Raw genomic sequence first — 25,100 nt, 5'->3', positions numbered from 1 at the left:
AACCGTAAAATAGCTGTTTTCCCAGGGGAATTACCAGCTTTCCCATTAAAGGATGTGGTGCTTCTGCCTACTCATTTCACAGAAGTAAAAAAGGCCAGTCTAAACTATAAAATACATGTAGTTTTTAATCTGTTTTGACCATTAGATCTGAACATGGGACAGCCATATGATCCCTGCATTTTCACATGTGTGGTTTTGCTGTTTTTAAGGAGGGACAATTGGATCCAGTTATTCCTGAGTCAAACCTCGTAACTTGTACTTTACTAGAGCTTTTTATTTATTTATTATTTGAAGACATAAAGAGAGGGGAAACTCCACCACTTCCTTTGGTAGTTTGTTCCACTGCTTAGTTGCCCTCACTGCTAAAAATGTGAGTCTCATTTCTCACATGAACTTGTCTGACTCTTGCTTCCCAGTACCACTTTTTCAGGCTGGCATCCCCCTCTGTGTCCAGTAGAACTGGAGTAAGAGTGCCTCAAATTCAGCTCCTAGTAATCCTCCAAAATGCTGTATGCAACCGCAGCTTGCTTTCTCCAGGAAAGTGGTGGACAAAATACTCCACACCAGCTGGTGAGGAATAACCCTTTTGGCTTGAAAGAATTGACCTCCACGCTCCCCTCCTTCTCTGTTGATGATTTTGTGGCAATTTTATGCCATCAGATAATTAAGAGGGAATTTCCTGCTGGAGGAAAGAAACAAAAATAGAAAAATCCTTCTCAGAAATCGTCACTGTGTAGCTAATCAAGCTAGAATTTCATTGTTGGGAGGAACCTTCATCAATCAAGCTCACAGTAACCCATGGCAAGAGCATCCTTCGTTCTGCAGAATAAGCTGGATCATGGTATGCTGTACAGTTTTAATCCAGTTCTTACGTGGTTTAGCAAATAATGCCTTAATATTTTTTAACTACATATATAGAAATCCTGTGCAATGCACATTTCAGCTAAAACAGCACAAAGTCCTATATCAAGTCTGTCTCTACTTCTATATCCTTTCTTGAACTCTGCCTCAAGCTGTATGGAGGAGAGTACAAAAATATTAAGGACCAGGCAGAAAGGATTCCCTTCCCGTGATGCTTGTGCTGTGTGGTAATGATGCTGAAATTGCAAGCTGGAGCTATTAGCACTGAGCAGCAAGGAGCATCAGTGCACAGCAACTGTTTGCTAATGGGCTTTGGCTCCCCCTGACCTGTGCTCACTGGAGAATTAATGGGATGCCATTTGACATGACAGTAGCATGCTGTTTTGTAATCCAAATGTCAGGGCCAAAGCTTGCAGCAATCTCTCCTCTGTCTTATCTCTAAAGTGTCCAACTGATAGGAGCGCCTGAACCACCTGGAAATAAGGGAGGGAATCGGCTGCAGCAAGATGCTTAATGAGTATCCGCTGCTAGACAGGGTCTGTTTCTGCCTCTTTGGCCACCGCCTTCTGCACTGAACTCAGTATCTCAGGCTGCCTCCTGCCGCCCCAGTCTGCGTCCATGTGACAGGCAGTGGGGATGACACTCGCTGTGGCTTCTCCTAATGTCCTGAGGAGCCCAGTCCTGAGACGGGCTGACAGCTAAAATACACAGCAATAAGGATGTATTGTAGCTATCCTATCAGAGCTAAATCCTGGCCACTTCTGGCCTGGAGAAATATTTTACATCTAGACAAACCTGGGTAAAATTTCCTCCTGTCAAAAATCAGAGGTGCTGATTCCTGAGTTTAATCAAATGGTTTGGGAGGTGTTGGTTTTTTGTTTATTTTTTTCACATATCTATGTGCCTGTGTCTAGGTACAGCAGTTCAGAGGAATTCATGAATATAAGGATCAACCTGCCAGTTTTTTTTCTGATGAGCCAAGAAACTGTCCCATCTGTGGCTGGAAGAAGGCATTTCCTGCCATATTTTCAAGGCTTGCTCTACATCAGGTGCCTGTGTGGTCCCCATCACTGCCTGCCTTGAGCTCCTCCCTCTTAGAAGTGCGACCTGGTAAGTGGCTCCATGTTTCCAGCTTTCTTTCAGGCATTTACCACAGTTTTTCCTTTGCCTTCTTAATTTCAACTCTCTTTAGTTCTTTTAAGAGGCAGTGGGGGGTCCTTTCCACTCCCTGGGAGGGCAGCGGGAGAGTCTTGCCACTGTTGTTGAGCAGTGCAGCTTCTCTTGAGAGGGACAAGCTTGATCTTGGCCCAACACAGAGGACCAAGCATGTGCTTGGTCTCCTGAGTTTGCCACTGCCATTGAGCACGGGAGCCTCCTCTCTTCCTGCACGTCCTTGTCTGCGCTCATAGCAGGTGTCTGAAAGTGTCTTAGTTCCTTTCTTGGTTATCTCACCCCATGGTGGGAGGCAGCAGCTGGCGAACTAGCTATTTTGAAAGAATAACAGGCTGTATATTGTCCTCTGTAACAAGCAGAGCATCTCCAGCATCAAAGGTGGAGGATCACAGGTGGCTTTTCAAACATCAAGGCCCCATCTTTGCTGTTGGACTCTACGGGGGATGTTTGTGTGCAGGAGGCTGAATGTCAAGTGGGACACGAGCCGGGCGCGTTCGTGCGTCTCTGGCTGAGTCACGCTGTGGGGAGCGGAGAGCCCCGCGCCTGCCGCCCCACACGCTGCCCGTGCGCTCCCTGCTCCATGAGAGCTCCTGTCACTGCTCTCCACAGCCCATCACCTCCTGTTTGAGGGGAGCCCGATTGCTCTCCTCCATAGCAAATGTGTCGAATGGAGAGTGCTGCTGTTCGCTGCCTCCTGTGCCTCATGAGGCCGTGCTCCCTGCAGGGAGGGACAATACCCTGTTCTTAAGGCATGAGCCCGTAGGGATGCTGACCAGTGCTCACAGCACCTCCCAGTACCAGGGCTGGGCCCTGATCCAAACTAGGAGAAAGCTGGTGTGCCGATGAGGGCAGGATACCTACGTGCAGCTCCTCGGGTATCCCCACTATCTCTGCTGGAGTTTTCTGTGCCTGTGCCAAGAAGCAAACATCTGTCCCTCCCCCCATTTTGGTTTTTGGTTGTTTGTTTTTACAGCCTGGGTTTTATCTTAAAATAGAGCATCTCACCACGTGTCAGTTTGGATTGTCAGCAGCCATGCTTTTCTATCGCTTTGGGTTTAAAGCAGCGTGGAAAGGGCAAGGTGGGTCTGAAGTGTGAGCTGCTCAGCCTGAGCCCCCAGGCCATGGCAGCCTGTGCCTGGCTGTGAGATATCCTGGAGAATGGCAGATCTCACCTGGCCCAAACTTGTTGTCACTCTGCCCCAGGCAAGGGCTGGAGGAGGATTTGTAGCTCTCGTCCCCTTCGATGAATGCTGGGCGGCTTTGGGCCCACCTGACTAGAGAGCTTGGACAGGCAGTGGAAAGGGGCAACAGACACTTAGCCAGCCTTTGAGAACTACTTCCAGTGTCTTCAGGTACTGAAAAGTGCAGATAGATCCCAGGTGGCATGAGGGCAGGTTCTCCCTTTTCTGAACACGGCAGATGCACAGGCCATGCCGTTATGCCGACCAAGGCAGAGCAGAGGCACCGAAGACCATGGGAAATATGTGCCCAGCCGTGCCCTCCACACACATCTCATCCGGCTGCTGCATTTTTGTGGTTATCACTTTCCTCTCCCTTTGCCTTCCCACCCAAGGGAGGAAGTGGACTAAGGGAATTCCCAGGGAACTCCATCCGCTCCTCATCCCTCGCTTTCTTCCTTGGCTTTCTGTGGGGTGGGGTGGTTGTCTTTGGAGGGGTCACTCCTTAGCAGAAGACGCGCGTGCCGCGATGGTGCGTGCGGCCGGTCAGCAGCGCGCGGTGCCGCGGAGGATGCGGCGTGAGCCACGTAGCCGGGAGCGGAGGAGTCCCTGCCGCCACGCCAAGTGCAACGTGAGGGTTCGGGTGCCCGAGCTCTTTGCAGGTGAGTCCAAACAAAGATTATTTTCTCCTTCCAGCAACCCTCCCGCCTGCTGCAGCTGCCCTGCACCCTCATCCCTGCGTTAGAAAAAAGGAAACCAGAGGACTTCTAAATCAGAGCTGCCGTCAGACACACGGTACCACAGCCCCGGTGTGCGGGGCTGGCGCCTTCGAGTGGGCAGTGCTAGAGAGTGACAAGAGTCACAAACGTTTGTGCGAGTGACAAATAGTTTCCCGGTTCAGCCGCAGCCACCTCCCCACGTCCTCCCCGTGTGAGCCGCGGTCTGCCCACGCGGATGCGAGAGCAGCCTCAGTGCCCCGTTCTCTGCGCTGCTGCGCGCTCCCTTCCCCTGCAGCTCTGCCGGCGCGCAGCGTGACGCGGCGTGACCGCAGCGCCTGCTCGGGAGCTCTGAATAACGAAGAGCCCCAAGTCAGGGCTCTGTAACAGCTCCCACAGCAAGCGAGCGGGCATGGATGCAGCAAGCCCTGTAAGGGGGTTAAAGGATGCCTCCCTGGCCAGTCTCCGGCCAGAGGTCACTGTCCCTCGTGAGCAGGAGGAGCAGCCCCTCCAGCGCGGTGTCCCCCGGCTCAGTGCCTCCCTGCCCCAGCTGCCCTGAGAGCAGGAGCTGCGGCCGGGCTGGAGAGCCCTCGTGAGCCATCCCTGTTGGAAGGGGAGTTTCCAGGCAAAACCTGGGAAAGGGCCTGGCTCGGGTTTGGTTTCCTTGAGCAGAAGAGCCTTAATCTTGAAATATCCCTTTCAACTATAACGGAAGTCTGCATTCGGATCAGCCAACGCGTCTGCTGAAGGAGCTGGTGTTAAGCCCATATGGGAACAGCCCAGGTTTGCTGGTATTTTCTTTATTAAACTAGTAGATCTGCACCAGGAGCCCTAGCAGAGAGGCAGTTTCTGATGCAAAAATCCCCCTGTTACTTTTCCATATCTACCAGGGAAATGAATTAAGTCACTCAGCTGGCTTTTATTCCTGCCAGGAGAAATGTGTGGCAAAGACTAATAAGCAGTAGCATTGTATCAGGAAAAGTTTCCAGTACAGATTTGTCTTGAGAGGCCCAGGAGCTGCATGGCTTCAAACATTTTTTTTTTTTTTTTTCAGTAATTCCAACATAATTCATCACTTTCGGGAACCACAGAGATCTTGGATCATGCCCTTCCCACAGGACAAGGGTGAGTGGATGAGTGAACATGTGACAGGCTACTGTTCATTTCTTTTCCACTCTCTCAAACATATTTTTAAATAGGTGACACTCTTGATATCATTTCACTTTAGTTTAAAGCTATTTATGTATTTACAGGGGCAGCATCTGTTGCTCTCTCACTTTGACTGCAAACTGCAACCGCTGCTGAGGTGGAAGGCAGCTGTCCCCGCACAGAGCGGCTCGGTGCACGAAAGGAAAACCGTGGCAAGCTGGCAGTGACAGGGAAGTTTCATTGTCTGAAGATGCTCAAGGGGGCTGTGCCACCAGAAGGATGCAAAGTAGAAGCCACATCCTGCCGCCTTGGCTAATCCAGAAAAGAGCTTTCAGTGTTTTCCCTTGGAGTAAAAGCTTTAAATTTTAATAAGCTGCAGTGTACTTTCACCGGATGTCATAAGCTGATACAAAGTTTAAACAGGGTTAAGTAAGTGGGAGCCTAGGAGAAACAACAGAAAGGATGTAAATTATTTCTTCTCTTCTACACGTTTATTTCACTATGATTATTCTGGGGAAAAAAAAAAAAAGATTAATTCAAATGTTTTTTTTTTTCCTTCTCTGGATGAATCATCAGTGGAGGGGGACAGCCCTGGACTAATCATGGGGAAGTGGGAGCAGAAAGGACATGCAGTAAAGGTTGCATACAGAAAATTAACAGGGTCCATTTACCCAGGTTACCTTTGTAATGCAGTAAATTTTAAGGAAGTTACCAAGTGACACTCTTGCGGACCGCAACACGATCCGCACAAGCCTCTAAAACACGGATTTGTAGGGAGGCTGCTTGCAAGGTCACCCGGTCCATCGCCTCCCGCGCGGCAGGATCGCTTCTGCCTAAGTCTTTCCGGCCTGACTTCTGCTCGGCCTATTCTGGGAGCGCCGGGCGCTGGGGAAGCGGCGGCGGCCGCGGCGTCGCCTCCGGGCCCTTCCCAGCGCAGCGGCCGACACGCCTGGCTGCGGCGTGAGCCCCGTGCTCCTCGTGTCGCCCTGCGGAAGGAGGAGGGCTCTGGTACCTGCTTCCTCCTTGCTGCTCTTGGCCGTGTCCGCAGGCCGTTACCGCTTCGGGCGTCTCTGCTGGGCCGGCCCGCGGCGCTTCCTCTGTCCAGATATGCTGCAGTGGAGCCAAGGGCCGTGCAGGAAAACGGTGTGCGGTGATATCCAGAGGACAGAGCAAGGCCTCGGTCTGCTCTTCATCAGTTTTCTCTCCGCAAAGGTTGCCTGAAGAGTTTATCTGGCATGGGGTGTGCGATGCCCCTCCTGATGAGTAGAGAGGGGGAGCTGCGAGTCTGCGGCGGGACCCACTCGCAGCCCTGGTTGGGCTCTGCCTGGGACCCTGGAGACACGGGGTCCTGCTTTTCTCCACTGTTGGCTGTGCTATAGAAAACAGAGGTGTGATGCTCTTTACTGAATGAGATGGTTTGGTGCGATACTTCTTGCTGATTGTGATTATTTTGTTTGCCAAAATGACTCAAAAGTATTCCCAGCTACAGGCATGAATTGCTCTATTTTGAGCTTGCTGGAGAAGCCAGCTCTGTACCCAGGAGCTGCACTCACTGTGAGCAGAGCGGGCACAGTAACATGTGCTGTGCACTGGATTATATTTATGTGATTATACCCTCTAGGCAGCAACCTGGTGCTTAAGAAATGAGTCAGGCAGAAAGACCAAGGCAGAGAGAATCAGATTTAGTGGTGATAACATTAGCCTCCAAAAGATCTGCCCCAAAGTAGCCAGGATTTCTCCAAAATATGCTTGTCCTAATAGTCAATTAAGCTGCCACATAAAGCATAACTTACGTCAGTTGATGGCTCCCTGTAGCCTAAAGAAACAGCAACTGCCCCAAGCAGGTGCAGAGGGGCAGGAACAGCAGGGAGGAGGGAGCAAAATCCCAGTGGGGCTGCTGGCCGGGGAGGCTCTGCCCGGGTGGAAGAGGAGCAGCTTCCTGGGAAATGTGTCTGGGGAGAAGGAAGAGCCGGGACACGAGAAATGCGTGCAGGGGAACAGAAGCAGGAAGAGGAAAGAACAAATGAGAACTGGCGAGTTGATAAAAGAACAAAAGGGCTTTGTCTCGCATTGAAGGCAGCTAACTCTACAAATAATTTTCCCATGTAAGCAATTACTGTAGTTACCCCAGGGATATTCTGTGGTTGCAAATAGCAAGAGAAGTTCTTTACGTTCATAACTGGTTCTCGCCTGCGATGCTCTGGGCCATGTAAGGCAAGCAGGGAAATTGAAGGCTGCCTGAGTGGATAGCTGGAATCGCTGTTTGAGAGGATGTCTGCCCATCTGTAAGCAAAGGCAGTCACTCCCTGGAAGGGGTTTGGAGGCCTCATTTATTCCCCTTTCGCTGCTGCCAGTGGCCATTGACAGCAGTCTTTGGCAGTCAAAGGAGTCACATAGATATGAGTCAGGTAAAAATCAGACATAAGTCTCATATTCACTTTCAGCCTGATTTTCACTCATCTCCCGTTCAAGCCATTGTACTATTATTTAACTGGATTCTGCCTGTAAATCAAAAGTGCATTTTAGCCGCTACATCTCAAAGTGCTCAACCTGCACAGGGCAGCATCGTTGCATCCACTTTCCAGAGAAGGGAACTGAAGCACAAAACAGCTGAGACGGCTCCAGGGTTTGCAGGAGCAACACTGGGAAAAAAAAAAACAAGCCTGAGACAGCCAGGCCAGCAGGAACCTAAGTTCAGTTGGGTCTCCCAACTGTATAGTTTGTGGCCTGCAGTTTTGTCTAATGCTTTGGGAAGATCACTCAAGATTATGTATTTGTTGCAGACTCTAGATTTTAAAGTAAAAAACATGCATGAACTTTGTAAAGAAAATGTATGAGTGAAAATGTTTGTGCAGCTACTCATCCTTTTTTGTTTTTAGTGACTTTTCTGGGGAAAAGGTTCGAGTTGAGCAGCAACCCCAGCTCTGGTGCTGCCCAGCACAGAGGATGGTTGTGGTGCCCTGGAGTTGGTTTTGGACAAGGCTCCAGCCTCGGCAGGGGGTTACGCTGGTGAGACTGAGGTTTGTAATACACAATGTTGATTCATGAGCCCATCTCTTTTGCTGCATACGATGTCATGATCAAGTCAAGGCATTGACAGGCTCTCAGCTTCGCAGCCTCGTGCCAGCGGTGCTTGGCTCTCTTTAGCCTGTGGATATAAATTGACCTCTCTCCCAGCTCAGCATTTACCAGCACAAACTTATCTTACTGCTTGTGCTGCAGGGGTTTTGACATCAACCGCTCCAAAATTAGAAACTGAGGTTATGGAAAACTTGATAACATTTAAGAAACGTGAAGCTTTCTCCTCCGCTGTCCCGTGCCTTGTTCCTCCTTGATCCTGAAGGATCCCTCGAGCTTCGCGGCCTGCGGGAGGTGCCGTCTCAGGACGTGGTGCGGCTGGAGCTCCACGAGTGCTGGGGCCCACAGGGTGTTCCCTACCCACCGCCTCCCTCATGGATCCATCCCCAGGGGACCATCCCTATGGTGTCTGCAGCTGGAGCGTGTGGCCTTGGCCCAGCTCTGCCTGGTGATGTCCGGGCTTCACTCCTTGGGGAGCAGGAAGGGGCACCCGGTGCAGGGTGGCCCTACTTCCAGGTGCCTGGGTGCTTTTGCTGCTTTAGCAGTTGTTCTGAGCCCTTTCTAAAAGACATTTAGACTTTTATTCTTCCCAGAAGGCTGCATTTTACTCTTTTCCCTGCCAGCAGAGCTTCAGGGTTCTTTTACTGCTTTTTCCAACTGGAGCTCCTGATCTGCAATGGCAAAGTTTCACCTCACGCTCCTGAGGAAAGGGAGCGGTCGGGAGAGAGAAGAGGTGAGCGGAGTCCGTTACGGGAAATCCAGCCTGAGAGCCCGGGCAGGGAGGGCTGCAGAAAAAGCCCACAAGAAGAGGCCCAGCCGAAGCGGGAAGGAGCAGGGGGATTTGCAAGGGGAAGCGGGAGGAGGAGCAGCAAGAGGCTGCAGACCCTGAGCGGGAACGGTGCGATGTGGCTGCACCGAGGAGGGGAGTTTCCTACCTCAGCAGAGCGGTTTACAAGTTGCACAAGTGTCCCCGCTTCTGAGAATCCCAACCCTTTGTCCCCTGTTGCTGGGAGCACCTGCGGTGCGAGGGAAGTGCTCCGGTGCCGCGGCTGGACCAGGCGAGCGGAGGAGCCGGGAGCGCTGCAGGCACCGGGCACGGGCAGCGTGAGGAATCTGCCAATACTGCTGCTATGAACCCCCGGGTTTTCTTCTAGTAAAAAGGTGGCTGTGACTCACGCATTAGGAAACAAAAGCGGAGCTGAGATCTGCTGCCTGGTAGTGCTCGGAGCGCAGGCAGGAGGCATGTGCGGGAGGAAGGTCAGCTGCAGGCCGCTCTCCCCCTATACACACACCCAGGGCAAGCAGCACCTTATTTTTTCTGGACTTGCAAAAGTCACCCCCCCTCCTTCAAACTTTTCCGCCGGGGAAGCATGGGGAAACGCTCTCCTTCGTTTTGCTTGGGTTTCCTGGGCGGAAGCGAAGCTCCCCTGTACCCGGCCTGGCCCCAGCTTCCTCCAGCCCCTCAGCATCTGCCGCTGGTTTCCCATGGGCAGGCAGTGAGCAGGGCTGCTCTCGGGGCCGCTGCGGAGCCGTCGGAGCGGCCGCGCGGCGCCCGCGCTTCCCGCGGGAGGCAGGGCAGGAAGCGCAGCCCGGGCTCGTGCTGGGCCTGGGCCTTCCGGTGCGCTGTGAGCAGCAGTAAATGCCCTAACCCGGCGCCCGGCGTCCCCTCCTTGGGAGGGAAATGGGAGGATGGGCATCCCGTGGGATAACGGGAAGCGAAGGGTTTTGATGCTGCCCTGGTGATGCTCACAGCGGGAGCTGGCCGCAGTGGGAGCCACGGACACGTGGGCACCTCCAACCAGCGATGCGGCTGCCCCGGGGCCCACGGAGGGGACGGGCAGGGGAGGCAGCGCCCACACGGAGCCGCCTCTGGGCACATCTGCTGCTTCCGCTCCGTCTCATCCCCAGCGGAAGCCGAGGCGGGGGACAAGGGGACCTGGAGGTTGCAGGGAGTGGGAAGGAGGAAGAGGAGGCTGTGAAAGCAGCTTTCGGTCTCTTTCGTTTTCCTCTAGGAGCAGTGCTGACGGTACCTCCGTTTCGGTGTGGGCGGGATGCGCTTTCTGCCCCTTGACGAGTGAACGCAGTTTTGGGGCACCATCAGCACAAGTAACCTGTGCTCCCAGGGTGCTTCCCTGGTGGTTGCAGCCTGCATTGGACCTTATCCTTTTGCCTGGTGTCTCCCAGGATTTCCAGGTTAATTCTCAATAAATAAATAAATAAATAAAATAGGTAATTGCCAAATTCCCTGTAATCCGTTGATGCAGCGCTTCCTGGCCCATGATGCACAGCAGTGCCAGGCTCGTTGCAGGTCCTTGGCTCCCTGTCTCACAGCACAGGAGTTTGCTACAGCGGAAGGGCTGCAAGATGCCCTGCCAGGGGATGTCCTGGTGCAAGAGGCTCTCCCATTCCTGCCCTCTCCCGTGTCCCGCAGTGTCACCGGTGTCCCCCGTCGCCGTGCACCCCGGCAAGGCCACCGTGCCACCGCTCCCGGGTCAGGCAGGGCCGCTTGTGCCGGGGGGTCACTGGGGCAGTGCGGGGAGCTGAGCGACTCGGAGCGACCTGCCCAGCACTGCCTTCCTTCCCGCTCTCCTCCTCCTCCTCCTGCAGCGCTTCCCGGCCGCGGCGCGGGCCGGGCAGAGGCGATGACGGGGGTGCGAGTGAGTCGCGGCCCGATGACTGGAGGATTTTTGCGGCGTTTTTCAGCTTCCTCTGCCTCCGAGCCTGAGTAACGCGGCCCCCCGGGCGCCGCTCAGCCCCGCGCCGCGCGGGAAGGAGGGGGGATCCCCCCCAGGGGGGCGGTGCGCGGCGGGATGGGGAGGGCGATGCCCACATATGGAGCGCGGGTGCGTCACTCGCCTTATATGGGCAGTGTCGTCAGGGCCCGGCCTTCCATTCATATAAATGGCGCGCGGCGGCGGCGCTCGGGATTCCCTGCCCCGGGAGCCTCGGCCGTCCCACATCCACCGGCCCCGCTGCAGCCCCGGGCCCCGCCGGGCAGCCCCGCGGGCAGCATGAAAGTCACGTCCCTCGACTGCCGCCAGCTGAGGAAGCTGCTGCGGAAGGAGCCCTCGCGCTGCCTGGTGCTGGACTGCCGGCCCTACCTGTCCTACTCGGCCTCCTGCCTCCGCGGCTCCCTCAACGTGAACCTCAACTCGGTGGTGATGCGGCGGGCCCGCGGCGGGGCCGTGCCGCTCCACTTCGTGGTGCCCGACGCGGCGGCGCGAGCCCGGCTGCTGCCCGGCGCCGAGGGGGCTGCGGGGGCGGCCCGCCTGGCGGCCGTCGTGGTGCTGGACCAGGGCACGGGGCACTGGCAGAAGCTCAAGAAGGACAGCACGGCGCAGATCGTGCTCAACGCCCTGCTCTCCAGCCTGCCCGAGGCCGGCGTCAGGGTCTGCTTCCTCAAAGGTGAGAGCCGCGGGTTGGCCGAGGACAGGGAGGTAGCGCCGGGACTTCATTTCTCTGCCGCCCACTGCAGCTAAATCCCGGATAGGCTCCGCGGGCTGAGCCCGAGCGCCTTTCCGCTCACCCCCGCCGCGCGTGTAGGAGGCTGAGGGGGAGCGAAGGATATCACGGGCAGAAGGACAAAAGTGGTGGGTTATGAACTCGGGGCTCCGCCGAGAGGAAAACTCGCCGAGAGGAAAACTCGCCGGGGCCGAGGGGCGCGCGGGGGGTCCCCGTTCTCGGCCGCTCCGTCGGGGCGGCGCGTGGTGGGCGCCGAGGCTCGGGGTAGCAGGGCCGGGGCCTCTACTGGGGCCGGGGATTGTCTCAATCGGGCGCACTGAGGCTAGGGGAGAGGAGAAACCCCCCAGCCGCTACTCGGGGCTTGCAGGGGCATAAATTCCCTCCCGCCCCTGAAACGTGCGTGTATCGCCCCTTGATTGCGGCGGTTTGTTTTCCTTTCGTGCAATAAACCGATAAACACGAGCAGCCGCCCTGTCCCCTGCCCTCCCGGCGGCTCCTTTGTCCTTTCGCCCTCTCCGGTTTCACCGCGGGGCTGAAGCTGCAGCTCGGAGGCCGCCCCGGGAAGCGGGCGGGGAGGCAGAGCCTGAGCGAGCTCCGCTCCCAGCCCGCTCGCCGGCCCCACATCCTCCTCCCGGGGCGCTGGCCCCGCTCTTTGAAGTGGTGCCTGCGGCCGGGGGCAGTTTACGGGGTGGAGCTGCAGCGTAGGCTGCGCTTTATCCTGCTGCGCCTTGCAAAGCGCCTGGCTTGAGAGTCCGGAGTCAGACTGGGGAGGCAGGAAGGTCGCCCCTTACCCAGGGACCGGGGGTCCCCTTGCCCGCAGCAGGGAGAAGCGCACCTCCAGGCAGGAGGCCGCTGGAGCAGTGGGAATGGAAGCCTCAGAGAAGGCCCAGGGCAAAGCAGCTGCCCATGAGCGAGGGCCAGTGGTGCCCAGCTCCAGCTCTGCTCTGCAGAGGGAGGAAAAACTCCCTGAGGCTCCTGGGCGCATCCGTGGAGGCCCTGGGTGTCGCGGAGCCCGGAGGAGCTGGTGGCCGTGGCTGTACCCGGGAAGCGCAGGGCGGCAGCGCGTGAGCAAGGCGAGGAGTTGTTATTTATTGATTAAAAGCGAAGCCGCGATGAGCAATCCGGTATTTGCAGAAATGACCTCCGGGAAGCAGGGCTGAGTGGGGAGGGGGAAGAGAGGCTCTTGCTGGAGGCCGGGATGAGAGGATGAGTCACTGTCAGGATGGCCTGCGAATATCCTGATCCCCAAGGCTGCTGATTAACCGTTCAGCAACCGTGGGGAGGGCAGGCACACACTGGCGGGCCCAGCAGACCCGCGCGCCCGCTCGGGAGCGAGGCAGCATGGGCATGAATGGAGACCGCGGCTATTACATAAACTATACATTTCATTCCCATGTGATGGTGGAGGAGCCAGGGAAGGCGAGGAGACATTCAGTTATTCCAAACAGAGCAATGTAGGAGCCAGGAAAATGAGTTCGGGATCGGGGGAGCCAGTTGCTCGCTGGCTCTTTGCTCCACGTCAGTAATGAACCCTCTGCAGTTTGTTCTTCCCCACGTCCCGTTGTGCCGGGCAGGCGCTGGGTCGAGGTGGGAAGGGCACAGGTGCTGCGCACCGGGTGCTGCCAAATGCACTTCCCAGTCTTTCTGCAACGGGAAAACCCTCCCGTCACAGACGGCGGGATCCAGACCAGGCCGCGGGGACCCCGCGGTTGGGCTCTGTTCGGGCCATGGCTGCACGTCATGCGCAGCGCTCCGGACGGTCCCTGGGGGCCCTACCTGGCGCTCGAGCTGTGAGCACAGCCCGTGGCAGACACGCAGCCCCTGGGTGGCTTTTCGGGCCACGGGGGCTACCTGCCGTCCCTCCCGCGCAGCCGGGGGAGCGCGGGCTTGTGCGCAGCGGCGTCTTCCTCGCGGCAATTTGGCCGAGGACAAACTTCGAGTAACAACGCGGTAATAGGATTAATTCCTTTTCATTAGCCATGCGACTGCAGCACTTAGCCAGGCAGAAGAGCCCGTATGGGGCTATTCAGCTGTCAGGAGCTGTCGCAGGATTTCATTACGTTTTATAGCTGTTATTCAATAGACTGGTTTCGGTGGGACTGTCTTCATTAGTTTGCTGTCTTGAACACAGTGGTGATTAATGGCACTTTTGCAAGCACCCCCTCTGGTGCTCCTGCTCCATTCAAAAATGCAAATAAACACTTTGGTGTTGTTTTCAATGTATATAGTAAAGAGGATGAACACTGCACATAAAAATCCCTATCTTGAATGCTTGAACTAATGCTCACATATAAAACGCGGGGGTGGGAGGTGGGTCCCATCAGCCCAGTTAATGTGTGCTAGACTCAGCAGATTTACATTTGCTAACGGTTTTAATCAGTATCCATCAGCTTTTAGCAAGTTAATAATTGCCAGCTGTATTGGAGGTTTCTTGGGGTGCCAGAGGCTTGCAAGCAAAGCTGCATTTCCAGGGCTCCGTGATCTCCCTTAGTCCCCAGGGGCTGCTCATGAGGAGCTTTGTTTTTGCTCTCTTTTCATGAAGGCAATTTTTGGAAACACAAACCTTTGTATTTCTTTCTCTCGTCTTCCCTAGGGGGGTATGAAACCTTTAATTCGCAATATCCTGAGTGCTGTGTGGATGGGAAGCTCCTTTCCCCGGAGAGAAGCGACACGGAGAGGAGCACGGCCAGCCCCGGCGTCCCCCCCAAGCCGGCCTACGACCAGGTGCGTGTCCCGGGCACTGCATCCTGCGCCGGCCTCCATCCTGCCCTGGAAAAGTGCCGGTGCCGGAGGCTTTTCCCAACCCCAGGGCCTTCTGCGGGCAAGTCCCGGTGGTGGCACTTCTGGCACTGGAGAACCCCACGATGCCCCGGCTTGCTGTCGTGGCACCTTCCTGGCATGTGGGGCCGAGTGGGTCGGGGTGGTGGGAGCATCATGGAAAGTTACCTGCCGCGCTGAAACGCTGATGTCAACCGGCGGCGCCTCTTTCCTTTGTGCTTTTTTTTTTTTTTTCCTCTTTTCGTGGTTTTGTCATTGGGCCTTTTCTTGCTTTGCGAAAGCAGGAACTGAGACGACGTGTGCGGCAGGAGGGCGGGCGGCCCCGCGTGGGTGTCACGTCTGGGGGGGTCCCCAAGCGTCCCAGCCCGGGGAATGCGCCCACGCGGGCTCCGAGGCAGAGATATTCACCTCACACCCTCCTGCTCCTTCTCTTCCAGGGCGGCCCGGTGGAAATCCTACCTTTCCTCTACCTCGGCAGTGCCTACCATGCTTCCAAGTGCGAGTTCCTGGCCAACCTGCACATCACAGCCCTACTCAACGTGTCTCGGAGGAGCTCGGAGCCCTTCACGGACCAGTACTGCTACAAGTGGATCCCGGTGGAGGACAGCCACGCGGCCGACATCAGCTCCCACTTCCAGGAGGCCATCGACTTCATCGGTAGGTGCTCCAAACCCGCCGGCCAGCGCGCAGAGGGCTTCCCTAGCGGAAAGGCACACAGGGGTGTTTTTTTTTTTTTTTTTTTTTTTTTTTTTAACTGATGCTCCTCAAAATAAATAAAAAAACAAAAGGGTTTCCTAACACATTTCTGGGCCTTCATATAGATTGATTTTAAACTTTAAGAACTGTATCAGGAGGAGACCCGCTCCCCTTATTGCAGACCTGTTTCCATTTCTCACGCCAGCAGCTCACCCCTTGACTAAAGGTTCTGCCGCAAAACTGTGGCAAAACCCATAGGACCCTCAGTCCCCGTTTATGGCTGTGTTTGTACTCACCCACCAAGAGCAGCGATTGCCTCAAGGGTGGTCTCCTAGCCTGTTCTCTTCCCGGTAAAAGACTTGTTTCAGTTTTCAGGGAAACGCTAATTCATAGGAGTTTTCTGCCTTGTCCCCATCCTTTCCTTATAGTCATTGAGTCACTTGGAAAACCCCCAAAAATGTTGAGGGTGGTTTTAGTTTTCACTTTTTCTTTTGAAGTGGGCTGTGGCGTGGGTGCTCGTGATGACTCAGATCCAGGTCTTCCTTATTTTGAGCAGCAGTCAAACAAAGTGGCCCTGGTGGCACCAGCCCCTGCCCGCGGTCAGAGACTGGCGAGCGATACCATGCTCGGCGCCGCCGCGCTTCATCCCAGTGCTCCATGAATCGGAGCCTGAACATATTGCTCAAGGCGAAAGGCCAGAGATCTATTTTTGCTCTGCATTTTTGTGCGGAAAGGGCTTATTTTAAGCGCGTTCCCTTTAATCTAATAACAATCATTGTGTTGTGCGAGTTACCACAGCGGCTGCTGTTGTGTAAAACGGGCGCTTTGCATAAGCCCTTTACATCCTGCCTTAAGCCCAGCGCGCTTTGCCCAGGCTGTAATTAGCAGTGCTGGCTGTGGCTGGGGCGCTGGGCATCCCACCCAGTGCCGGGCAGCCATCCGGGCTCACGCTGTGTGGAAAAGCGGCTGTTTTGGGCAAAGCTGCCCGGGCGCGAGCGGGAGCGCGCGGCCGCTGCGCGTCACGTTGCGTGGGGAGGCCGCCGCCGTGCCGATGGCCACAACATGGGCCTTTTCTCTCCTAGACTGCGTCAGGCGAGCAGGGGGCAAGATCCTGGTGCACTGCGAGGCGGGCATCTCGCGCTCACCCACCATCTGCATGGCCTACCTCATGAAAACCAAGCGGCTCCGCCTGGAGGAGGCCTTCGACTACGTCAAGCAGCGCCGCAGCCTCATCTCGCCCAACTTCGGCTTCATGGGCCAGCTGCTGCAGTACGAGTCGGAGATCCTGTCGTCCACCCCCAGCCCCCCCGTCGCCTCGTGCAAAAGAGAAGCGGTGTCTTTCTTTGCGGAAGAACTGACTTTGGGCAAAAGCTTTGAGGGCTCGTGCTTCGCCTTTCCTACCTCAGTGCTCACGTCTGTGCCCATCCACTCTCCCGTCCACCAGCTCAAACTTAGCCCCATGACGGCGTCCTCATCCTGCTGAGCCCCGGGAAGCAGGGCTGGGGCGCTCCTCTGAGCCTGACTGTGACCCCGACAGGGACATTTCATGAACGTGCAATACACAAACCTCATGGACTTGGTCTGAGACAGAGCAGTCGTCGTGGGTGATGCTTGATGTATGTGTATGCGGACTGTAAGACCCGAGTGCTTGACGTGTGGCAACCTTTAATGTCTTTTTTTTTTTCTCTTTTTTAAGAAAAAAGAAAACTGACAAAAGAAGTGCTTTTCTAGGTTTTTATCCACAGAGTGTGCATCCACTACTGTATTTCCAGATCCTTCTGGAGCAATGAGACATCTGCTTGGGATGTTCTCAGACCCCCATCTCCTCCCTGCTGTAGTTTTCAACAAACCCTTATTTAAAGTCTCAAGCAATAAACGGCAGCAGCAGGAAAGGAAGCAACGCGAGAGGCCTTGGCGCTGCCTAGAGCCGTTCTGCGCTTTGCTCTTTCCCTGTCTTTCCCCCTGCCCGGAGCCACATGTTTCAGGGAGCAGTGGGGCTGCCAGGGCGGGAGGCACAACCGGCTCCTCTTGAGGGTCAGGGATCACCCACGAGGGCACTGGATGCCCAAGATGTTGCCTGTGTCTCTTTTCACCTGGGCGCTGGGAACGCTTTGCATGCAGGCAGGGAGGCTGGAGCGAAGCTGCTCTGCTCCCATCTCCTATTTACGAGCAGCCCTGCAATACTTGAACGTCTCAGCAAGCCTGCTGCTTCCCTCCAGGTGACACCATATCTGGTGTTTCTTACACCAAAACCCCTACTGCCCGTCTTCTCCCTGGCATTTTGGGTGTGCGTGGCAATGTGGTGCTGTGTTTTGTGGCTTGCTCAGTGCACGTGGTCACCCCCCGGCAGCCGAAACCTACTCTCAAGCTCGGGCCGGGCTGCTCTCTCTGTCTTCTGACCTTTTTATTTTATTTTTTTATATATATATGTGTGTGTGTATGTAATAATGTATGGGAAATGGCAATAATTTCCATAAGATCTCGTGAATGTGAAGGAAAACCTGTGATGGTTTTCGTGGAGTGTTAAAAATAATAAAAGAGGGGAAATGAACAAACAGAAAAGCTATATGTGGTGCTTGGTGTTGCACCCTGCAGCAGGAGAGGGCGGCCGAGGGAAGCGCCAAGGGCAGCGAGGCGGGCACAGGGCACGGGAGCACCCCGAGATACCATCTGCGGTGGGGGAAGGAGGTGAGGGGGAGGGGTTTTTTTTCCCCTTTCTTCTTTTTTCGTTAACCAGAATGACATGAGTCACGGTGGCGTCACTTCCCGGCGGCCGCTTGTTTTCTTCACGCGTGTTAGACGTACGTGTGTGTATACGACCTGCCCTCGTGGCGAGGGTGAGCGCGGAGGCAGGCGCAGCCCCCGCTTCCTCCCCGCACGCCGCAGCCCGAGCCGGGAGCGAGGCGGCCACGGGCGCCCGCGTGGCTCCTGCCTGGGGCCGCGGCTCCCCCAGGACCTGCCTCTGGAGTCCTCTGTGCAGAAATTCCCAACGAGGGCCGGCCTTGAGATCCGCCCTTCCGAGCACTTCAGAAGGGTTGATAGCACCGGCAGTGGTTGAACTGGCTGGTCCATGGGCACGTGTCCATGTAAGCTTGGCAGGGGCTAGAGATCTCAATCAAAAATCTGATAGATTTGAGGGGAAAATAAAGACCAGCTGGCTTTCAAGGGGAAGGCTTAAAGCAGGGCGTTACTGGACAACAGAAAATCCAAGTGCAGGAAAGGTGCTATGAATGCTGTGACATGAGGCAAAGCTTTGATTGGAGCTTATCCCTCAGGATACCTGGATCCAAAGAAGAGGGGAGGAACCACCACAGAGAAGGGGCTTTTGCAGGTGCTGCTGCCCCTGGTCCGGGGCCACACTGGGCCTTGAGACACTGCTGATCGTGCAGCCCTCCTGTCCCGGGCTCCTCGGTGCCAGCAGGAGCGGTCGCCGGTCCCGGCAGGAGCCCGCACTGCCCTTTGCTCCATGCTCTGTGTCTGATGAAAGGGTCTTCCAGAGGGCACAAAATACTTTGTGGCAGAATCTCCTCTTTGAAAGACACAGGTCTCGTTTATCTTTACTTCAGGCAACACGCTCTGGGGATGTAGACTTGAATCTGACCAGCAAAATACGTGTAAAATTTACCATGCCCAAGCTGTGCTGGTGGTTGATATCGCACAACCCATCCCTGACACAGTCCCAGGGTGACCAAGTTAGTTATTCTTAACTCCTTGCTTTGTGGTGGATAGCTTTTCCAGGAGACAACATCCAAACGAAGACGGCAACCCGCAGGCGTTGTTGTTTTTATGTTAAAAATAACACTTGCCTTCCCAGGAAGCCAAAGGGCCAAATGTTCCCCATAACCGGAGCATCGACCAGGATGTGTTTGACCTGACGGCTCCACTTTTCACAGGTTTAGGCTAATTGGGCAGGAGACATGATGCCAGCTCGCTTTCTCCAGGGAGAAGAAAAGGCAGGAACCAATACAAGGAGCCGCACAGATATGGAAGTAGGATTTTTTTGGCGTGGGAGGTGTTACCACCACCACACGTTACAGTTGCCTGGCTTTATCACATCGTAGGCTTTCACCAAGACGTGAGTAAGTCCTCTAAATACGGAATATGAAAATAGCCTGTGAAATAGGTTGAGTCATCAGAGAAAATCGAGTGAAGTTCTGACACCAGGGCTTCACTCACAAAGTCCTGCTTCGCTTTACAGCTGTGTTGTAAACCATGGTGTTACCCAATCTGTTAATTTTGGCCTCTGAATTTGAAGGATTCTGACCTGCAAGTGACATTAGGGCTTAGTGAAGAGGTTTCCTTTCCTCCTCGGCCTCTTGCACCCTGCTGAGGTGGCTGGCAGGACCCCTCCAAGCTAGGAGCTGCGCAACCCCCAAAACCACAGGCAATGCCCTCAAAAATCTGAGGCACGACCATCTTCCAGGCTTGGCTTTACTGAGCTGCTGTGGCCAGCAAAGCTCCTCACATGTTCCTGAGGCCCGAGTCTCCCAAGGGGGGTGATCATGTATTTTTTCATGGGCTCTCTTTTCCCTCTCTCTTTTTTTTCTTTCTTTCTTTCTTTCTATTTTTTTTTTAATGAATAGTGGTTTATTTCTGTCGCACAGAGATACTCCATTTCTGAGCTCTCTTTGTAAAGCAGACAGCGTTTGACAGTGACTCATCCCTGGTTATTAAACTGCCCGTCCACTGTGAGCTGCCCCCAGGCCCGGATCCAAAGCCCCTTGCACCAGGGGAAGGACGAAGGAGGATGGCTGAACCCCCGGCTTTGCACCAGACCCCGCCTGAATCCTGCCTTTAGATCTTTATTTAGAGAAGCTGTTTGCTCTAATTTGAAGTAAAATTGCTGCTGTGCTGAAACTGCTGATAGGACACCTTGTGTGTGCACATGGAGAGCCAGGAGGAAGAGAAAAGCGGATCCGCTCGCCGTCACTGCAAACTGAGGTGATCTGGAAGAGGTGCCTTTGGTTTTTGCATGATTTTTGCACGTTGTTGGCTTCAGCGGCATCAAAGGGGCCCATACAGAGTAAAGATGCACGTCCCCGGTGCCGGGGCTCTGCAAGCCCGCGCTGAACAAGCCGTGAGCCGCGTCCTCGGAGAGCTGCAGGAGAGGAACAGCCGCCGTGGGCTGCACCGAGCACAGTTTCTCAGCAAGGATGTCCTGTCGCCACCAACTCCGTCTGGGAAAAGCCTGGGAAAGGCTGAGTGCTCGCGAAGTGGCGCCCACGGCTGGCGGCCCAGATAAGCTGTGGGCAGTGGTTTTCCTCTCCGTGATAAAGCTGTGTTATCTTGGCTTTTGTTTGATCTTCAAAGGCCAGGAGGGAATTTCACATTCACTGCGGGCCGCCCGGCTGCCTGCGTGGGGAAGTCCCGCCAAGGGGACGCCGCTGGGCCGAACGCCGCTGGCCTTTCCTCTGGGCCGGTTTTGGTGGATGAGCTAGGAAAGGGCATTTGCGTGCGGCTCTGCAGGCCGCAAGGGGACAGGGATATCCGAAGGATGCATCAAATGGTTGTAAAACGCCCCTTTGGCCAAGGCCTGCTGACAGGGGCCATCCCCAGCAGCTCCCCCGGGCCCTCGGCTGCTTTTCCATGCCCTCAGAAAACACGTCTTCTCTGCAGACACGTCTGCACGTCCACGGATGGGACACACGCTTCTAGGTCCATGTGGTTCTTTGCTGGCCAAAGCGGCTCACTTCACTCAGGCAGTGTCTTCGGGAGGAAAACAAGCTGTTATTAAATCACCTCCTGATCCCCACAAGCCAGTGCCGCCGTCTGAGCCGGCAATCTTTCATCCGGAGTTTGGGATTAGCCGAGTCTTTGGAGGTCAGACCTCTCAGAATGTATTTGGACGAGAACCCGCTGATCCTGCCCTGCTCCGGGCCGCTCCGAGCAGACGCAGCGCCGTGAGGCCGCGCAGCCCGGCCCGGCACCGCTCCCTGCATCCCAGCCCTGCCGCGACCACGCGTGTCCCAGCACCACGAGCCCGTCCATCAGCGCGCAGCCGCATCCAAGGGATATTACAAACCCATCCCCTGCTCCCAACGCAAGGGCCGAGCGCCCGGAGCGCAGGACAGCGCTGCCTGCGAGCACGGAGCATCCCCCGCGCCACAGACACCCCAGAGCCTCGCCTGGGGTTTACAGGAAACGCAGAGCAGTCGTTCCATTCACAAAATTTCCCAATATAAGCAAGCACTTTGTTTCACAAGAGTGAATAGCGACAAGGATGTTTTCTATCCTTCTGCAGCTGACTGAAGGCCTCTTCCTACATTGCATAAATACGAATTTAGCTGCTTTCGGGTGCTGCATCCTGCGCCATCTGCTGGTAGCAATCCATCCGCACGTGTTCCGAATTATCTCTGTGATATTTAATTAATTTCATAGTTGTGTAGTGGTTTGCTTTATAAAATTAGTGAGCCAAATTAAATTAATTCAGCCACAACCACATTTTATTCATAAAGAGGCTCTGCTGAAAGATGGTGAGCAGAACAGCTACTTTCCCTCACTAAACCTGAAACACATTAATTTGTAATCAAATGCATCTTTGCAAGAGCAATCTTTTCCTATTATTTATTTGCTGCTGCTGTTTTAGCCTATGGGTCTCTTCTTGCCAAGTGTGACAGTCTTATTAAAAGCATTGACATGAAGCCTTCCCAAGGATGCTCCGAGGTCTTCCCTCCCGTGCCCTGCTCAAGGACCTTGCACGAGGAAGCACAAGTGACTGAAAGTGTCAACCAGCCAAGGGATTCCTGCCATCTCTTAAAAATGGCTTTTAGTACCCTGTAATTACAACCGCTGATGAAGAAAAGCAGTCTCTATGTTAGTTCATAACTGAAAGCAGTAACATAAGAGAGAATAATAAAATCTACATTTTTTAAATATTTGAAAAGCTTTTTTTCTAAATGAAAAGTAACTATTTTAAATGAGTAAAAAAATAGAATTTTTAAATCCCATCTACATGTTCCCATCAAGCTTGATTAAAGAGATAAGCTTGATTAAAGAGATAAGTGTACGTTTTATGCTGACGAAGACACCATGAATCAAAGCAGTGCTCCCACTTTCTCCTTTCTAATGCTAATATTGAGTTATAGTAGACTTATAGAAAGGCACTGCTTATAAAACAGAGCCATGGAAAAAAGTACGTAAGCGCCGCAGCACCTACTGAGGAGATGCAATAGTGCAAACACTGCGTGTTGGGAGCCCTGATTACAGGCCTCCAGGTGCTGAACCTTTGCGGGGCAGGAGAAAGATGCTACTCGCTGCCCTGGGGCTGGGTGAATATTTTCAGCGTGGTCTGAAAGGCGCCACCAGTCCCTCCCTTGGACACAAACCTCTGCTAATACTAGTAAAAGGCCCATGACAAAACCTGTGTGCTGGGAGATGCGAATATCCACGCAACACCTCCCCACGCTCTGAACAAGAGTGTGGTGGCCACCCTATTCCTTACTGAATAGTATCAATTTCTTTCTTTCTTTCTTTCTTTCTTTCTTTCTTTCTTTCTTTCCTTTCTTTCTTTCTTTCTTTCTTTCTCTCTTTCTCTCTTTCTCTCTTTCTCTCTTTCTCTCTTTCTCTCTTTCTCTCTTTCTCTCTTTCTCTCTTTCTCTCTTTCTTTCTTTCTTTCTTTCTTTCTTTCTTTCTTTCTTTCTTTCTTTCTTTCTTTCTTTCTTTCTTTCTTTCTTTCTTTCTTTCTTTTTACGCACATGGCGCTGGGGGTGGTTTGTGATGAAGTATCCGTGCGATCTGATTTTACCCCGGTGAACAAACGCCGCCCGGTGCCGGCGCACAGCTGTGTGACACGGAAGGCGCTTCTCACCTGCAGGAGTTTGCTGTACTCCTGCTGTCCGCACAGGAAACGAGCGTGTGGGGGTTAAAAAGGTGCCAGGGCCCTGTTTGTGCCTGTTGATAATGCAGAGGTTAAAGTGCTCACTGCTGTGCTTGGTGATAGCCACTGCTGCGGGCTCCGGGTTACGGGGTCCTGGCTCTTAGGGCTTTGAAAGGAACCAGGGTTTCTGGAAGGATACAGTGCAGGCAGTAATGTCAGTGCAACAGCAGAGGGAAAAGCAAAATCAATTGCCTCAATTGCTTCTTCAGGGGAGGAGACTTAAATCTTACCTCTGGGATTTTATAATTCGGGGAAAACAAGTTTCTAGACCTTGTAGCTACAGAGGAAAGCTTGAAAATGTGACTCAAGGCACCTTATAGCTCTAAATTCTGATGGTGAAGGGGACTGTCGTTTAAAAAATGTCAATTTTCGGGTGTTTCTGTGGTTTTACTGCCTTTGGAAATCAGTTTTGAATGCCCCTCCTCTACCACCAACAGTGGGTCTGAGCACTGAAGTCTCTTGGCTGAAATCAAACTTGACTGTGTTGTGTGATACTGTCTCAAATGCTTCAAACATCCTGCTCTTTCCTCACTTACTTCCAAGTGGGATTTTAAGAAGTAAAAGTTAATCCAGACTCTGCAGATCCATTCCACTTATTTACCATAAAATATTAGCACACTATGGATTTTAATCTTTCTTTTTAATCACGTGTAGGACTGGCTAAGCATCTTGGGAGGAAAAATGGAAATTCTACTTCCCTCATTCTTCTCTATATTCTTGTTTTCTTTTCCCTAGTAAGATCCAGGAGCTGGGACATGAAATGGCAGCATCCCAGACAAAGTGAGGACTAAAATCTGTTTAACACACCCAGGATGATGTTGTTAAACTCCTTGAAATCCTACAGGGACAAGAATTCTGAAAGTGCAAATGGTGAAAATACTTTCTCCCAATTTGAGCATTTTAAGTAGTAGATAACAAAGGAACGGGAAAATTTATTTGCAAAGTTGTTCCATAGAACAATCCATTAAATACTTGAGCTTTTCGAGCACTGCGTTTTCTGAAGAAACAGTGGGCCATTTCTTTAAGGGTGTAGACAAAGTCTATCACAATAGCCTCCTGATGGGCCTTTAGTGAAACCATTTCATTAAATGGTGAAGAATGGTTATGCCCAGGGGAGATTTTCATGTAAAGGAAATTAATTCATCTAGCTATTGCTCTAGGAGAGGAAGGAACTGGAAGGTCCTTTTAAAATCTGATTTTTATTAGTGTTAACAGGTCAACGCAGGCACTTACAGAAGTGTTGACTACAGTTGCATTTTGAAGGAGCTCTGTCAAACTGAAAATTGTGTTTTCTCTAAAATGTTGTGCCCCTACTGTTGTACAGTGACACCTGAAATTACTGTTAAGGGAAGAGATTAAAAGAGAAACAATGTTTCTTCACTTTGATTATTCTGTGTGTTTGACAGCTATTTGCAGAGCTGAATATTGGCTCTCAGGGAGATGAATAGGTAGATGCAGACTCAAGTGAGCTTTTCTTGCTCTCTTCTTCGGGGAACATTGGCAGTATTCCTGCCATTTAACTCATCTGGAGCAAAGATGGACACACTCAGCTTCCCAAAGCTTGACAAATTAGCTAAAAAACGGAGAAGTGGCTGAAATTCACAACTTACAACTTTGGGCTTACAGTTGCTTGCAGCCACCAGGGTTCAGGACGTGCGGGTGGTGGTGCCAGGCAGTGGTGCAGCCACTGTGGGTCTGGGGTTGCCAAGGCCCACTAACTGCTGTGGGTCTGGGCTGGCCACATGTGGAGTGACAAGGGCCACTAGCCACTGTGGGGCTGGGGCCACCTTAGGAAAGGCCCCACCGCTGTGGGGCAGCGAGGGCCACCGTCTGCTGTGGGTCCAGGGTGACCATGTGTAAGGTGACAAGGGTCACCAGATGCTGTGGGTCCAAGGTCACCATGTGTGGGGCAGTGCCGGCCACCAAGACCTGCAGGGCAGGAGGGGTGCCCACATGCCCTGCAGTCACAGCCACCAGCTCCTATGGGTCTGACTTGGCCACCTGTGAGGCAGCAAGGGCTGCTGTGGGTCTGGCCTGGCCACATGTGGGGCACTGAAGCCCTCGCTGGGCCTCGCAGCGTTTCCCTTCGCACTTTCATTCCGCCATGGGGCCCGACCACCCCCTGCGCCCCCA

The 25,100-nt window shown here is 53.7% G+C and overlaps 1 protein-coding gene across 1 annotated transcript; it reads left to right on the top strand.

Moving 5' to 3' along the window:
- The first annotated feature begins 11,125 nt into the window (after nt 1–11,125).
- On the top strand, nt 11,126–16,777 carry DUSP5 (dual specificity phosphatase 5). The gene is made up of 4 exons (XM_088528868.1): nt 11,126–11,560; nt 14,211–14,341; nt 14,833–15,052; nt 16,174–16,777. Exons 1-4 carry the CDS (start codon nt 11,167–11,169, stop codon nt 16,572–16,574), a joined length of 1,146 nt encoding a protein of 381 aa, XP_088384994.1. The 5' UTR covers nt 11,126–11,166; the 3' UTR covers nt 16,575–16,777.
- The last annotated feature ends 8,323 nt before the right edge of the window (nt 16,778–25,100 follow it).

The sequence above is a fragment of the Tinamus guttatus genome, unplaced genomic scaffold (genome assembly GCF_059628265.1).
Source record: "Tinamus guttatus ecotype Peru unplaced genomic scaffold, ASM5962826v1 Tinamus_guttatus_pri_ptg000314l, whole genome shotgun sequence".
NCBI lineage: Eukaryota > Metazoa > Chordata > Aves > Tinamiformes > Tinamidae > Tinamus > Tinamus guttatus.
The sequence above is the reverse complement of the archived record's forward strand: the minus strand, read 5'-3'. Positions and strand labels throughout refer to the sequence as shown.